This window comes from Oenanthe melanoleuca, chromosome 15 (genome assembly GCF_029582105.1).
Source record: "Oenanthe melanoleuca isolate GR-GAL-2019-014 chromosome 15, OMel1.0, whole genome shotgun sequence".
Lineage (NCBI taxonomy): Eukaryota > Metazoa > Chordata > Aves > Passeriformes > Muscicapidae > Oenanthe > Oenanthe melanoleuca.
In genome coordinates, this window is record NC_079349.1 from 10,814,174 (window position 1) to 10,828,890 (window position 14,717).

Sequence of the window (14,717 nt, forward strand, 5' to 3'; positions counted from 1 at the left end):
AGAGTACCACTTAATAAGCAGCTATTAGAATATCTTCTGCCTGCATCGCTCAAGTGCAGTCTTCAGCTCCTCTAAGTGCAGTGAATTAGGCAAATGATCCCAGTTAGAGTTCAGCTGTGTTAAAAGTGATTTTCTGTTGTCTCTTGCAGAGGTTCTGTTGGCTGAGCTATTAGCAGTAACTACACAGAATGGGTTCTGTCATAAAAGTCATATTTGAGTGCAAGTAGTTGTTATGCACAGTGTTGTTCTCACTCTGAGCCTGCTCTTCTTCCAACACGTGTAACTCTTCTTTCCTAGGTCAGCACATGTGCATATGTCACCCAAAAAGTCGAATTTGCAGGTATCAGGTCAGTGCCTCCTCTGAGGGCTGTTACTTACTGCTTTAGCTTCATGAGTTTTAAGTATCCAATTGGAGACTCTTCTCTAAAAAATCCTTCATGTTTCATTGTTCTCTTACTCATCTACAGGTTTCTGTCTGCACCATGGGGTGGGGGAAGGCTTCTGTCTGGTTTGGAGTAAAAGAAACTAATAGTAGGACAGCCAGCTACACTCGTGGCCTCTGATGAAGGCCAAATAATTTTCCTTTTATCTCTTAAAGTATTTACCCCCCCTTCCCAAGCTGTATTAATAGTTCAGAGGGGATTACTTCAGTGGCTTTTGGGGTGACACAGGGACAAGGGAATGTGCATATGCAGAGGGAGATGGCTGTTTAACATATTTTGGGTTAAACATCAGGCTTTAACCAAATAAGTCATCCTTGAGTGTAGATTTTCGTGCATCTCTTACTTACTCAAATATTGATTCTCTGATCTTCATATTCAAATATTGTGCGCTTCTTTTTTTCCAGGGCCCAGGCAGGTGAACTGTGGGTAAAGAGTGAGAAAGTCACTTGTGGATACATCAGTGAGGACACTCGGGTAAGAGTTCAGGAAACAGAGAGAAAGCAGTTTTTCCCTTCCTTTCCTTGCCAGGATTTTAGTAGTTCTGTCTTGTCTGCAGATTTGTGTGGATTGTTGGAATTGGCTGTATTGTAAGATGAAGAATAGCAATAATTTCAGGACAATGAATCATTATTAACCTTCAGCTCTACTGTGCTGGCAGCACTAGGAATGACTTGTTAGAGAAAAAATGCCCTGTGATGCAGGGGCCACAGTTGTATAAGTTGCTCTTCATTTGGGCCTTCTAAAGAATGTGCTTGATTTTAAATAAGTCTTGCATTCCTTTGCAGGTGGTCTTCCGCTCCACTTCTGCCATGGTTTATATTTTTATCCAGATGAGCTGTGAAATGTGGGATTTTGATATTTATGGTATGTAGATAACTGACCTGCCTGTGACTGAATGGTAGCAGCTGTCCTTTCTGCCCCTACTAGAAAACTGCCACTGCTATGGTTTTCTGCCACTACCAGCAAACTAAGAGATCCTGCGGTGCTCCAGGGTGTGTTGTGATCTTTCCTTAGATCCTTCCTTACAGTGCCACCCATTTCTGACCCTGCCTATGCCATCCTTTCCTGTCTCTGTAGAGCCTGGATACCATTATCTCAGCCACAAAATCACTGTGAGCATTGGAAAGGTTTTTATGGAAATGAACATGTTGGGTGATGAGGGCAGGTACAAGTTTGTGCAACCTGAAGCCAGAAATATGTAGAAGTCCTGTGCAAAGAGGACTTGATGTTTTAGATTTCTCTTGACATTGGCTTACTAAGGAAGTACAACCTGTCTTAGCCCAGCTTGAAGGTGGTAACTTCAGCTGGAAATGTTGCAACTTCAGGCATTAAGAATGAGTCACTTCCCTGTGTCATCCTATTTTTTTTTTTTCTGGCTTAATTCTTTAGCAAACCTCTTGCCACTTCCTTTGACCATGTGTTTAGGCATATGGAACTGGGCAACTATTCAAATCAGATCTGGTAGGGGATCAGTTGTGTGTTCTATGCATAAAAGATACTACAGATGCTTTCCCAGCGTGCTGGAAATGTGTTGGAAAAATGAATTAAAGGTCAGATCCTTCTGGCAGTAAGAGTTATGTTTACATCCTCTGAAAAAAATATGCTTTTTAATCCTCTTATCATAAAACAGTCATGCTTTTTAATCATTTTATCATCTTATCTTAATGATATTGCTCTTTATTGTGCACGCAGCTGCTCAATTTTAATAAATATAATTGTCATAGAATCGTAAGGTTAGATATGCCCCATAGTTGAAGTAACTATTGTTATCTGATGCTTGGGAGATTTTTATTTTGCAGGGGATCTATACTTTGAGAAAGCTGTGAATGGTTTCCTTGCTGACCTCTTCACAAAATGGAAGGTAAACTGTTGATTGAGTTCAGTTTTAATTTTTCATTTTTCTGTAATTGTTAGGAGCATCTCTCTGAACAGTTACACATCAGAATATCAAATTGCTGTGGGTTTAAACAAACTGTATCAACTGTCTTTTTTCTTAACAAAAATCTTGGCAACTACAGAGAGGAGCTTCTTTAGAGACTAGTGGAGAGTGCTCCTGGTAAATGTGATATAGCCAAGCAGCACAGAATCTGCAGGACAGACCATTTTGTTATTTCAGAGAGGCAGATGGAGCACTAATGCAACGGTCTAGGTTTTGTTAGTTATCTTTGTTTCTAGGTGTGAGGGATATTACTATATGTGTATATACACAACTTTCACCAAGTGTGCCTTTTAAGGTTTTCTCTTTTCATTTGTTTTTCCATGACAGGAGAAGAATTGCAGCCATGAAGTGACAGTGGTTCTCTTTTCAAGAACATTTTATGAAGCAAAATCTATAGGTATGCAAGTTCTCTATTTTCGTATTTCCATTTTTAAGCCTATCTCGTCTCTTGAAAGTTGGTCACAGGCTGACAGGGACTTTTTCTCTTTTCTTAATTGCCTTGTTCAAAATATTCTCTATCAAGCACAGTAGGTACACAGCCATTGTTATGAAAGTACTGCAGTGAAAACCTTACATGAAGAATGTTGCAAATTTTCCTCATCATACTCAAGCTGTCATATTGGTTTAAAAGCAGTCTTTATATTGTATGGGAGGTCTGGTATATCTCCAAGTGCTTTGTTTTTTTGTTTGCTTGCTGAGGGCTTTTTTGGCTTTTTTGTTTATTTTTAGTGGAAATAACAGCTTCTTGCTGCAAAAGACGAGTCATTTCTTCATAAGAGCATGGGATAAGATATGCTTTTCCTTCCATTTCAGATGAGTTTCCTGAAACACATCGTGCATCAATTCGGCAGGATCATGAGGGAAGATTTTATGAAGACTTTTACAAGTATGTTTTCCTCCCAATTCTTTTCACCTCTTGTCCCACAGTGTATGCACCTGATGCGCCCTTTTGTGCATTTCTTTATAGTTTGTTCATACCTTCTCACTTCCCCTCATGGCTTCCTTTCATGGCCCTTATCAGGCTATGTTTTTTCTAGAGTTGTAGTTCAGAATGAGAGGCGGGAAGAGTGGACCTCCTTGCTTGTGACCATTAAGAAGCTTTTCATCCAGTATCCTGTGTTGGTACGACTTGAGCAAGCAGGTACACGAATCCTCCTTTCCCTGCTTTTATACGTTTTTGTTTTTATTGTTTTTAGTTCTTTTTTTTAAAACTTTTTAGCTTGTCAGTAAACTGTCCAGGTTCAGTTAGAATCTGGTGTTGTGCTTAGTGCTCTCCTGCTGGGCAATTTGCCTTGGTCTTTCTGTGGAACTTAGTAACATCAGTTTTGCCTGTAATTTTTGAACTAATAGTTTTTAGTACAGATGTCTTTTTCTGTGTGTTTTTTATTATATCAAGCTAGTATACAGGAATGATTTTTTTTTTTTTTTTTCCCTTCTGAATATTTTTACAGAGGGCTTTCCTCCAGGTTACAACTCTACCTCAGCACAAGGGAACTACCTGGAAGCTATAAACCTTTCATTCAATGGTAAGTTACGAGCAATGGGTGAAAATATACAGGGGAAGAACCATGAAAGCAGCTGCCAAAAAAATGGGTGTGGACTCCTGTTGCCTTTTCCTTAACACTGTGAAGAAGAGGGGACTATTAGGTGGTCACCTGCCTTGCTGTGGAAACATTTTGAAAGTGTTACTTCATTCCGTCTGCAGTGTTTGACAAGCATTACATTAACCGAAACTTCGACCGCACGGGGCAGATGTCGGTGGTGATCACCCCGGGCGTGGGCGTGTTCGAGGTGGATCGGCTGCTGATGATCCTCACCAAACAGCGCATGATCGACAATGGTAAATGACTGCCTGCAGCCTCTCTGAAGGCAAACACACATTTGGGAAAGGCTGGGAAACAGTACCTGCTGTAAGTTGTGTGCTCTGGGAGGAAGGGTTACAGCTGCAAGACTTGTGTCTGCACTTCGTATTGAAATGAGCAGATTTTCAGAGTACTTCCAGGCATTTAGTTTCTTTTGTTTGTGACAGAGAACTTCACCTGTCTCTGCAAACCTTTCTCTTAAGGATAATCTTGCACGAATTGCATTAGTTTAGAAAAATAATTTTTTATATCTCCACAGGTGCCTCCCACAGGTACTGTTGGTTTGTAACCAATACCATGTGACCATTAACTACCATTTTCCGTATTACTGCCTCTTATAGTATGATGTGAATACATATTGGGTCTTTAATTCAAATTGATGATCTATTTTGTCTTAGCATATCGGTCCTGCTTGGTTGATAGCTGAACTCTACTGTTGTCCGTTTACAGGGATAGGTGTGGATTTAGTGTGCATGGGAGAGCAACCCTTGCATGCTGTACCACTCTTTAAGGTAAGGCTGCTTTCCCTGCTTTCTGTTCCTGCTACAAACCTTACTCATTTTGTGACTGGCTGGATACAGTTAGTTACTTCTGAATTACTTTTACAGCTCCATAATCGCTGTGGGCCTGGTGACTCAAGGATGGGTGATGACTACAATATCCCACACTGGATAAATCATAGGTAGGTTAATTCTATCAGCTTTTGCTAAACACTTCTACTTTGCTTTACTCTTCATAATCTCTTAAATTCCCTTTCTTTCACTGTTTACCTCCTCTGCTTTCCTTGTGAAGCAAAGGAAATACTGCATTACTCTTGCAGAGCTCTGGACACTAATGCAACGTAACAGAAATAACAAGTTTTCAAACAGCTGGTGTGAATCACTACAGTTGTGTAAATCAGAAAGAGTTGTGTAAATGGCATGGTGGAAGTGTATGTTTTTCTGTAGAAAGAGAAAATGAACTGGGCGATGCAGGTATTAAGCATATTAAGAAGTGTCTAGGCTGAGGCTGTACAAATATCAAAGCCCTGTCTTTAGGCAAAGAGTAACTTGTCTCAACCATCCCTTAGTGTTTTCCATACTTTTTTTATGCACAGAAAGGAATCCCATTTTCTCTATCCAATAGCTGACTCTGGTTCCTGGTCTGTTTCCTGTATAGCAAACCAGCTGTGTGAGTTCTTAAAGCCACATTATTTTTTCTTTCAGTTTCTACACATCCAAAAGCCAGCTCCTATGTAACAGCTTCACTCCACGGATCAAACTGGCAGGAAGGAAGGTGGGGATCTTTCTGATTTATATTTTCTTACTAGCTTGTCCAATACCTCTTCTCAGTCAAGCATCGAGGTATTCCATCAGCTGGAACTAAGTTTCAATGTTAAAAAGCTGTGAAAGCAAAGCTGCAAGGTTTATCATAGGGGTTGTGGATGAGGGACTAGTTTGTATGTATTTCCTTTCTAGATAAAACTGGGTGAGAAATGTTTTAGGCACCATAAAAAAATAGTTTCATTCTGAAACAAAAGACTCTATGGAGAGGAAGAAAGGTATAGAGAATTGCGTTTTTCACACAAGTTTGTGACCAAATATCAATATTTAATATTTCTGAAGTTGTCTGGCTGCCTCACTGAGTCAGCAAGCTAAACTTTGCTTAGTTACCACTGGGCATGTTTTCTTAGAAAATGCTGACTGATTCCCTTCCCTCTGTCTTTTCTGTTGCTCTCTCTTTTTTTTTTTCCTTTCTTATTTGTTTTTTTTGTCATTCACGCTTCCTTTGTTGGACCCTCCAGCCACTGACAGAGAAAGCAAAAAATAATCGTGATGCCTGTAAGTAATTCTGTTCTGGAATGACCTGTCCCACTGACTCCCAAACTAACAAACAGCAGTAACACAATGACACTTCACCATAAGGAAGGGACAGTTGTTACAGGAAACCATCAAGCCCATTTTTGAGTATTTCCTGTACCTGTTACTCAAGATGCTAATCTGCATGTGCCAGTTAACTTCTTGGCAATTATTCATTTGGTGTTTAGGTGGTATGGGGGAAAGACATTGTGGCCTCAGCCAGCCTGATTCAGAGGCACTAACTTTGATAATTGAGCTGCTCCAGCTGCTCTGCTCATGACACTTTGGGGTTTCTTTTGGAATAGATACTTTCCTTAGGGAAAGTGAGAGGTGGATACTCTGACCTGCAGATCTTGAACATTCTTAAAAGATGTTCCAGTGCTGTATGATTTTCATTTCAGCATTAGGAGCTCCAAAGGATGCTGAGAATGCCCTGCCTATCCAGGTAGATTATGATGGCTATGATGCCCAGGTGTTCAGACTGCCTGGCCCAGCCAGAGCCCAGCGCTGTACCACTTTCAGGTGAGAGCCTTGGTAGTGCTGTGGTTCTGCAGTAGCCATGTTATGTGTGCTCGATACATAAAATACTTGGAGAAATACGAGGAGAATTGATCTTCACATGCTCACAGTTGAACAAAAAGCTTCATATGTACCTGATTTTCATGATTGATTGTCTGGTATTTTACCTCTAAAATAGTATGTGGGGTCTAGGAAAAAACATAAATATATATTTTCCCTTAAATCTTTAATTTTTGTTTGAAGTGGAATAAAGCTAGTTTTCCTAGCACATTTTTCAAGGGGGTTAAGAAAGTATTTGCACATTAAACTTGCACAGAGTTGAAGAAATAGATTGTTTGATGCACTGCTTAGTAACTGGTGAACAGAATGGTGAGGAATCCTCCCTGAAAATGATGCCTGTCTGAAGGAGAGAAGAAGCAGAAAAGCTGGGTGCAGGTTCTCAGTTATTCCATGTCCTTTTGTCCGAGGAGAAGGGCTGATTTGTTCTCAGGTCCTGGCCAAATTAATTGAATAAACTATAAATTTCAGTGCTTTTTCAGAAATGTGGGTTTGACAAGCTTGCTTTGAAGTACTTTTTCTACTTCGCTTCTTTCAGCAGTATTGCCTAACCCAGAGCATGTGGACTCACTTGTATGTTAATTTGAGCAGCCTGTAGGAACCCATGCTGAAAGATGCCAGCAGTTTCCCTATAGCTGGCACTGTAGGCTGAGGTCTGGTATCTGCCAGGCCACATCTCTACCAGATTGGTGTGGTGTCTGTAGGATTGCAGAGGGAGGTGAGCAGGCCCTTTCACAGCCCTTGTACTGGGACTGTTGCAGTGTTCTTGTTGTGTTGTCTGATGCACAGAAGTATAAATTACCCAAGCAGTCAAAAAAGATAGTGATGGCTTCTCTGTAATGCTTTTCTTGAGTTCACCTGCTGAGCATCCAGTCTTTTGCATGACTTGGGCCTGTTCCAGCCCCCTGATAAGCTGGGGATTGATCAGTCTTTGCTGTCCCTGGGCATCCCTGTCAGCAGGTCAGTGAGGGAGAGGGAGAGCCGCACAAGGAAGAGCTCCAGCTCGTACGACGTGTCGTGCAGCCCCTCCCTGCAGAGCCGCGCGCTGCCGCCCGAGGAGGTGAGGAGCCAGGCTTCTGACGACAGCTCTCTGGGCAAGATCTCCAACATCCTGATGATCCCACGGCCTCACCTGCACCAGTGTGAAGTCAGCAGCTCCTTGGGCTATACCAGCACCAGAGGTCAGCCTGGGGCAGGTGGGAAGGGGGTTTGTGTTGGCCACTGCTAGGCCAGCACAGTGGAGATGGGGCTTGTGTTGGCACTCATGGTGCAGCTTTTCCATAGCTCCAGCTGCAGCTGGGTGTGCATTCGTGCATTCTCCCTTTGTCATCCTTGTCCAATTCCATTGCTTTTTTTTTTTTTTTTTTTTTTTTTTTTTTAAATGGCTTGTCCTAAATACAAGTGTCCTGACACTGATTTGCTCTTTTCCCTTGCCTATTGCCTTCTTTAGTACTTGACTATTCTCCTGTGCCTGCCTGCAAGTGTGGACATACACAAGGAACTTACATTATCCAGGTCACCTATAATCTGTCAAATGGGAACTGGCCTTAGCAGTGAGCCCTGGGGGACCCTGCTTATAACATTTCTCTGTGGGGATTTGTTGTCATTAAGACTCACTTTCTGGATCCTTCCTTTTGACAATGTACTGCTGAGCTGTCTCAGTGTGTTAGCAGTGCTAGAACTCACCTTTTCTTCCTTTCCAATTTAATTTTGTTCTCAGGCAGTATGCAGTATCTTCCAGAAACCCAGCTCATTTCTGACTAAATTGTATTCCTCCTGCAACTGCTTCATCTTCTATAAAATTCTATCCCTGAAGGCTTTTCATGGTTTTCTCATTCCATGCTGTATGACGCTGCCGCCATATTTATCCTGTCACAGGAATTTCAGTTATTGGTGTAGAGCTGCTCTCACACAGTGTACTTGCCAACACATCTACCATTCATGTTTTCCCCTGCTGTCAATAAATACAACTCTTTTTTTCTTTCTTTGGTATTTCTGTTTCTCCTTTAATTTGAAGGATAGTTGAGTGACCCAGCTGAAGGTGTTCATCAGGATGAGGATGTGTGTGGATTAGGACTGGCAGGGAAGGAAGAGTCAAAGAAACGGAGGTTTTTCATATGTTATATTTGACAATATAGAATGGTAAATGAGACCCTTCCTTCTCTTTGGGATTTCCACTTGTTGGGCCAAGTAATTTCTACTTATCTATCAAGTATATTTTTCTCTCCTATTTCTAAATAGTTGCACTTCTGTTCTACACTGAATAGTGACAAGTTACTGGTATCTCTTGATGATCATGTCCCATGTCTTCGGGGAGTAATCCCTGGTTTCAGTTCTCAGTTCTGAGTGTTACAGAAAGTGCACTTGTACAAGGCTCTGCTGTGGCTTCTACTGCGTCTTTGGTACTCATTGTCAAGTTTATGTCAGTCTTTTGATTTCTCAAGGATTCTCAAAGGTCTGCATAGTTCTTCATAACTGGCTTAGCAAGTGGTATCTTTATGGATTCATGTAGTAGAAGTTTACAGTTGACAGCAGTGCTGTAATGGCTGATGAGATAATGCATTTTCTTGTCTGGGTTCTTGTTTACATTGTAGCTTTCAGGCTGGATAGGAATTGCTTTCAGCTTCCTTATTTCCCCTTACCCTGCGCAGTTAACTCTCTGTGCTTGGCTGCTGCACGCTCTCACTGGCTGGGCTGTGTTTTGCAGATTTCCTGGAGAACATGCTGGAGTCGCAGCAGCGCGACTCGAGTGCGCCGGGCCGGTTCCACGTGGGCAGCGCCGAGTCGCTGCTGCACGTGCGCCCGGGGGGGTTCGCGCCGCAGCGCGCGCTCATCAACCCCTTCGCCCCGTCCCGCATGCCCATGAAGCTGACCTCCAACCGGCGCCGCTGGATGCACACCTTCCCCGTGGGTGAGCTCTCCTGCACGCCTCCTGCCTCTGGCGTTTGTCCTTGTCCACCATCTGCTCAACCCGAGCGCGAGTTGTGATGGTTCGTTTGACTCCAGGGTGCAAAAGACAAACAGCAAGGAACTCAAGTTTTATTCAGCAGCAACAAAAATGCACTTTCGATAGAGGAGAGAGATAAAGGAAACGAAGTAAAAGGGGAGGGAGAAAGAAAGAAGGATGGGGAAATAGCTACCAACAGATGGGACGATGTCCTCGTGGTCTTCAGCCAATAAACCCGTCTTCTGTCTGTGGGGAGAAAGAAATCTTGGAGTCTCTTCAGGAAAGTCACTTTTTATAGTCTTTTTCCAAAGCAAGTGGCCTCTGGCCAAAAGGTGAGGAGATTTATGGACTATTGTGTGTGGAGACCATTGCCTTGAGAGAAACCTGGTGCTATTATCCATGTACCTGCTCGAAGGCAGTGTTCCATGACGGAACAGCACGCACTTGCAGAACAGTCCATTGGCAGGCATCCACCTCAGCCAGGCCAGAACTCAGGTCTAGAGTGAGCAGTGGGGTCCCAGGGTTTCAGTCTCTGATCTTGGATGGTCATAAGGCACCGACCCTTACATCCACGATTAGCACAGTGAGGGAGCCACTGAGAACTCCAGTGTGTTAAAGTGCTCTGCACACTGCCTGAGCAATCCTCTTTTGGGAAATACTCAATAGCAGCAACAAGTCCAGAGCAATTCCCTGTTGAAGGGAATTATACCTGCAATTTGGGTTGATTTTCCGATGCTGAATTGTTTGCATAATTGTTTAATGCCTTGTAAGTAGGCCCTCCAAAATTTTTTAAAAAATATTTTGATTCAGAGGAGATGGCAGAGGTTCAAGGCACTTTCTTAATGTCCATTAGCTCTTGTTGCCTATGCTGTTGGAAAAACAAGTGTACAAGCAGCTGAGGAGCCAGTGCTGATGTGGTGATCAGTGATCCAATTGTAACTGTGTAGGTCCCTCAGGAGAAGCCATCCAGATCCATCACCAAACCCGCCAGAATATGGCAGAAATGCAGGGCAGTGGGCAGCAGGATTTGACACATTCCTCTGCAGAGCTGCTGGAGCTGGCTTACCATGAGGCAACTGGCAGGTGAGCCATGGCTCAGTCTTCACTTTTGGGTTTATAGAGCATGAAATCAGGTCTGTAGATTGCCAGCTAAGTGTTGTTTCTCCCCTAAGGAGATGTGAGTAGCTGGGCCTTTGCTGTCCTGCGAAGGCAGTGCTTTGGTTATTGCTGGAGACAAGGAACAAACAGTATGGACAGATGTGGAACACTGTCACAGCCTTCTCTGTGCTGCCCTTGTGCTGTTCCATCTCTGCCAGCATCAGTGAGGGAAGAGGGGCTGAGGGCTTGTTCCATTTGCTAAAAGCAGGGAATGGCACGAGTGAGGAAAGCTGTACGAAACAGGCTGGTTTGTTTCTCTGCAGACACGTCAGCTCTCGGCATCCAGGGGATAGTGGCTCCTTCCTGAGCTTCGGCGGGGCGGAGGAGTACGGGAACGGGCTGGGGGCCGGCCCCGGAGCAGGTACCGGCAGGGGCGGGGCGGGAGCGCTGGGCATGGGCGGGACTCTGGCACTGCAGAGCAGGGAGAATCCAGAATGGGAAAACAGCCATCTGCTAGTGCACTTACCTGGACTTCTTGGTGTACAGTAGTTCTTCGGGTTGCTCTCTTGGTTTTAGTTTGGTTTTATTCAATGTTCAGCTTCTCTAGATGCATTTTATAAAGTTTATTGTTAAAAGATAATATAAAGATGCTCATTGTTTACTGATAATAAGCTCTCAGGCAGTAACTGAGTTCCATAATAACAAAGCAGTGATGTTCAGACCCAAAATGCTCTTCTATTCAGAAGCCCTTTTTATTTCTTGATGGAGTTTAGCTGTTATCATTTAGAGAAAAGATATATCTGTACTTTCACTTGGAGATTATCTCTATCTTCCTTAACTTGCCCAGATACCTAAATTGATGGAAATTCTCAACATTTCAGCCCTGTAAATAGAACAACGTGCCATGTTAAGCATTCTGCTGTGTTGTCAGTTTTTGTGACCTACCCTCTGCTTTTGTGGATATGAATTTTAGCTAGGCACATGGAAAAAAGTTGAACTTTTGTACTACAGCATTCAAGACTTATATTCTTTTCTCAAAACCAGTTTAAAGATTTTTTTTGAGAATAAATTTGCCCTTCTGAATTACACTGGATTAGGCCAGTTTTGTTTTCCCTTATGCCATGCAGAGCCATAAAGAAGTTAGCAGACTTAATTTTCTTGTGTCTCATCTTGTATTCACATAGTCACATTTAGAATTATTTTCTGTTGCTTCCTTCTGTGGATTTCATCTGATTACGTTTAATTTTCTTGCTTTACATTTTTAGTATTTTCTACCTTCCAGATAGGCTGTTTGTTTTTGCAGTTGCTAAACTGCATTTCAGCTGCATGCAGTTTGCACAATGTAAATGCAGAGCATGTCTTGGCAATAAACATGCTTGCATTTTACAGAATTCTTTTGTGTCTGTAGACCCTCACCTATCTGGAGGGGCCACACTGGGCACTCAGTGACTGGACTGAGAATTCTCCCTTATGGTTTGAGTCAGCTATGAAGTGAAACAGTTTGGGGGGTGGTTGTGTTTTTTTGAATTTCCAAAAATGCAATTTCTTGCTGAGGTTCTCCTGTGCTGCCTGCAGCATGGTTTGGTGCATCACGGGCTTCAGAGTGAAAAATGATCCCCTCTGTTTCCCTTGGGGTTCCTTCCCTTGGGGTTCCCTTGGGGGGTGTTGTCGCTGTTGCCCTGCAGGTGGAGGTGGTGGCTTAGACCAGTAAAGCTGCTGCAGTTCCCGGTATGGATGGCAGAGGGCAGGAGGGGCTGGTGAAAGGGGAATGTGCTCAGAGCCAGCTCCCCGCAGGTTCCTGCCATCAGCACACGGCAGATACCCGCCCTTCCTCTTACAGGGGAGCAGCCACCGTGTTGATACCAATTTCCTGGGTAAACATACCTAAGCTAGTTTTAAACAACAGTTCCTTTTGAATTTTGGAGTCATACTGAAATTTTTATTTAGTTAAATGGCTTTAAAGGCAGCAGTTTTTCTTGTCTTACTAGCAGCTCTTTTTCTCTCATGTGCCACACCAGCTGTTTATAGGAACTTATAGCATCTACTTTTCAGGACGTTTCACCATTTTGGAAAGGAGGATTTTATTTGTGTTTTAACTACTGAGCACTTCTAGTGAAATGTTCAAGTTTGATCCAAGATGTATTTTTTCATCATTAATTGGCTTAGTGTTTTTTTTCTGCTACACAGAACCCTGAGATTTTACATGCAGAGAAATTTTGTATCTTGAAACACCACCACACTTCTGATTTTATTTTTATTTGAAATTCAAGAGAAGTGCATAATTGCTTAAAATAAAACACATTTCCTTCTTGTAGGGGTAAACCTCAAAACTCAGAACAAGGATGCCTTGGAAGATGCTGTCTCTAATTCTCCAGATCCAAGTAAGCAGGAGAAAGGTTTGGAAGAGAGTTTGCATAGGTGGGAAGATGGGAAGGGAAAGGGCATGTACATATATAGAGGCATCAGGAGGTGGTAGGCAAGAAACTGAGGAGCCTCCTTGGCTTTTGGCAGTGGTTTATTTTGGCCTGCAGTAATTTGCAGGATCTGCCTGTACTGTCTCACTGTGATTACAGTTCTGTAGCTCTTAAGAACATGTGAAGCTGTTTGTTGTGTTACAGCTGAAATTCTTTCCTTACCAGACATTATTATGCAAAAAGCTCAAGCTGTTGAACTTGTATCTGCCTCTCAGTATGAAAAGTTTGTTTGGTACCAGCTTGTTGAAGTAGAATTAGTACAGTCAGTTTCTGAATTTGGTACCATTCACTGAGAGATATCTCCCTTCACTTCCTAGAGAAACAAGTGTGTTACTACTTAAGAAAGCATCTTTTTTGTAGCAGTCTGTCCTGTGTTCCTTTCTTGTGCAGTGTTCCTGCCACTGGTGTTAACACTTATATAGTAAAATAAGTTTCTGTCTGTAGGATCTCTGTGACAAGAAGTTAAGCATCAGTAGGTGATACAGATTGTTTAAATTGGGTCAGAATGTAATGCAGTGGTGAGCTGATGATTTGGTATAATCTAGTTAACTTTTCCTTTCCAATGTCTAGTTTCAGATCCCTGTAATCTCAGAACTGCAGCATAGCTCTAGGAAAGGGTGTGGGAAAAGATTGCTTTCCAAGTTACTATTTTTCTGGTCTTCCCACCCCTCTGGATATATCTTCTGTTTTTATAACTATGGAAGTACTCCCTTTTCTGCTGTTGTACTATTCCAGAAAGAGGCTGGTCTGTCATTCTTTCTCTCCTCCTCTCCAGCTCCTTCTGCAGTTGTCTAGGATGCAAAACTGGTCTGACTTTCTTGTTCAGACTTGGAATGTTGATCTTTTTATTAATAATCCGTAACTGCACTTGACTTGCTGTAATTTTGGAAGAGCAGTAGCTATGTCAGCTCTAGCTTTCAATCAAGAGGAAATTAAATGTATTAACTATGAATGCCTTTTGCATGATGGGATTGAATCAGCATGTGCACTGCATTGTTTAACAAACTCTGTCTCTTTCTCTCCCTCCCTTCTTCCCATCCTGTTTTCTTTTTCCCTTCCCATTCTACATCCCTTTTTGTCCCTGTTGACTTTATGCCAACTCCGTTTTTCATCTCTCATTCTTTTTAACTCTCCTCTTCATGCACTTCCTTCATCCTGCTGTGCACCCTGTTTTTCCATGGGTGACCACACGTGTCCCCCTTGTGTGCCCCCATGACACAACGAGGCAGTTCTGACGCTGTCTGCTCCCCCCATAGTGCCAGGCTTCTGTTGTACAGTTGGAGTGGACTGGAAATCCCTCACAACCCCAGCCTGCCTCCCCCTCACCACGGATTACTTCCCCGACCGCCAGAGCCTGCAGAACGATTACACGGAGGGCTGCTACGACCTGCTGCCCGAGGCTGACATTGACAGGTTTGGCCAGCACCTCCCCTCTACAGCCCTGTGCTTAAGGAGCAGGTGATGGAAGAGGATCACTGCAGCCTCTACAAGTGAATGATGGATTGCTAACAGAGCAGCAGAATACTTACATTGTTCTGGT

At 42.9% G+C, this 14,717-nt stretch overlaps 1 protein-coding gene across 2 annotated transcripts in view; it reads left to right on the forward strand.

Annotated features, from left to right (window-relative positions):
• Positions 1–14,717, forward strand: part of DEPDC5 (DEP domain containing 5, GATOR1 subcomplex subunit) — a 39,512-nt gene that overhangs the window by 4,197 nt on the left and 20,598 nt on the right. Inside the window, exons 7-26 of one of the 2 annotated variants that reach the window (XM_056504329.1) lie at positions 298–347; positions 848–917; positions 1,229–1,307; positions 2,243–2,304; positions 2,710–2,779; positions 3,196–3,268; positions 3,420–3,523; positions 3,834–3,908; positions 4,088–4,222; positions 4,695–4,756; positions 4,853–4,926; positions 5,450–5,519; positions 6,028–6,064; positions 6,484–6,604; positions 7,619–7,839; positions 9,366–9,569; positions 10,553–10,688; positions 11,027–11,124; positions 13,019–13,084; positions 14,407–14,590. In XM_056504329.1, the coding sequence (XP_056360304.1) occupies positions 298–347; positions 848–917; positions 1,229–1,307; positions 2,243–2,304; positions 2,710–2,779; positions 3,196–3,268; positions 3,420–3,523; positions 3,834–3,908; positions 4,088–4,222; positions 4,695–4,756; positions 4,853–4,926; positions 5,450–5,519; positions 6,028–6,064; positions 6,484–6,604; positions 7,619–7,839; positions 9,366–9,569; positions 10,553–10,688; positions 11,027–11,124; positions 13,019–13,084; positions 14,407–14,590 (1,991 nt within the window). The remainder of the gene's footprint in view (positions 1–297; positions 348–847; positions 918–1,228; positions 1,308–2,242; positions 2,305–2,709; positions 2,780–3,195; positions 3,269–3,419; positions 3,524–3,833; positions 3,909–4,087; positions 4,223–4,694; positions 4,757–4,852; positions 4,927–5,449; positions 5,520–6,027; positions 6,065–6,483; positions 6,605–7,618; positions 7,840–9,365; positions 9,570–10,552; positions 10,689–11,026; positions 11,125–13,018; positions 13,085–14,406; positions 14,591–14,717) is intronic. The other variant, XM_056504330.1, reaches the window with a different exon arrangement.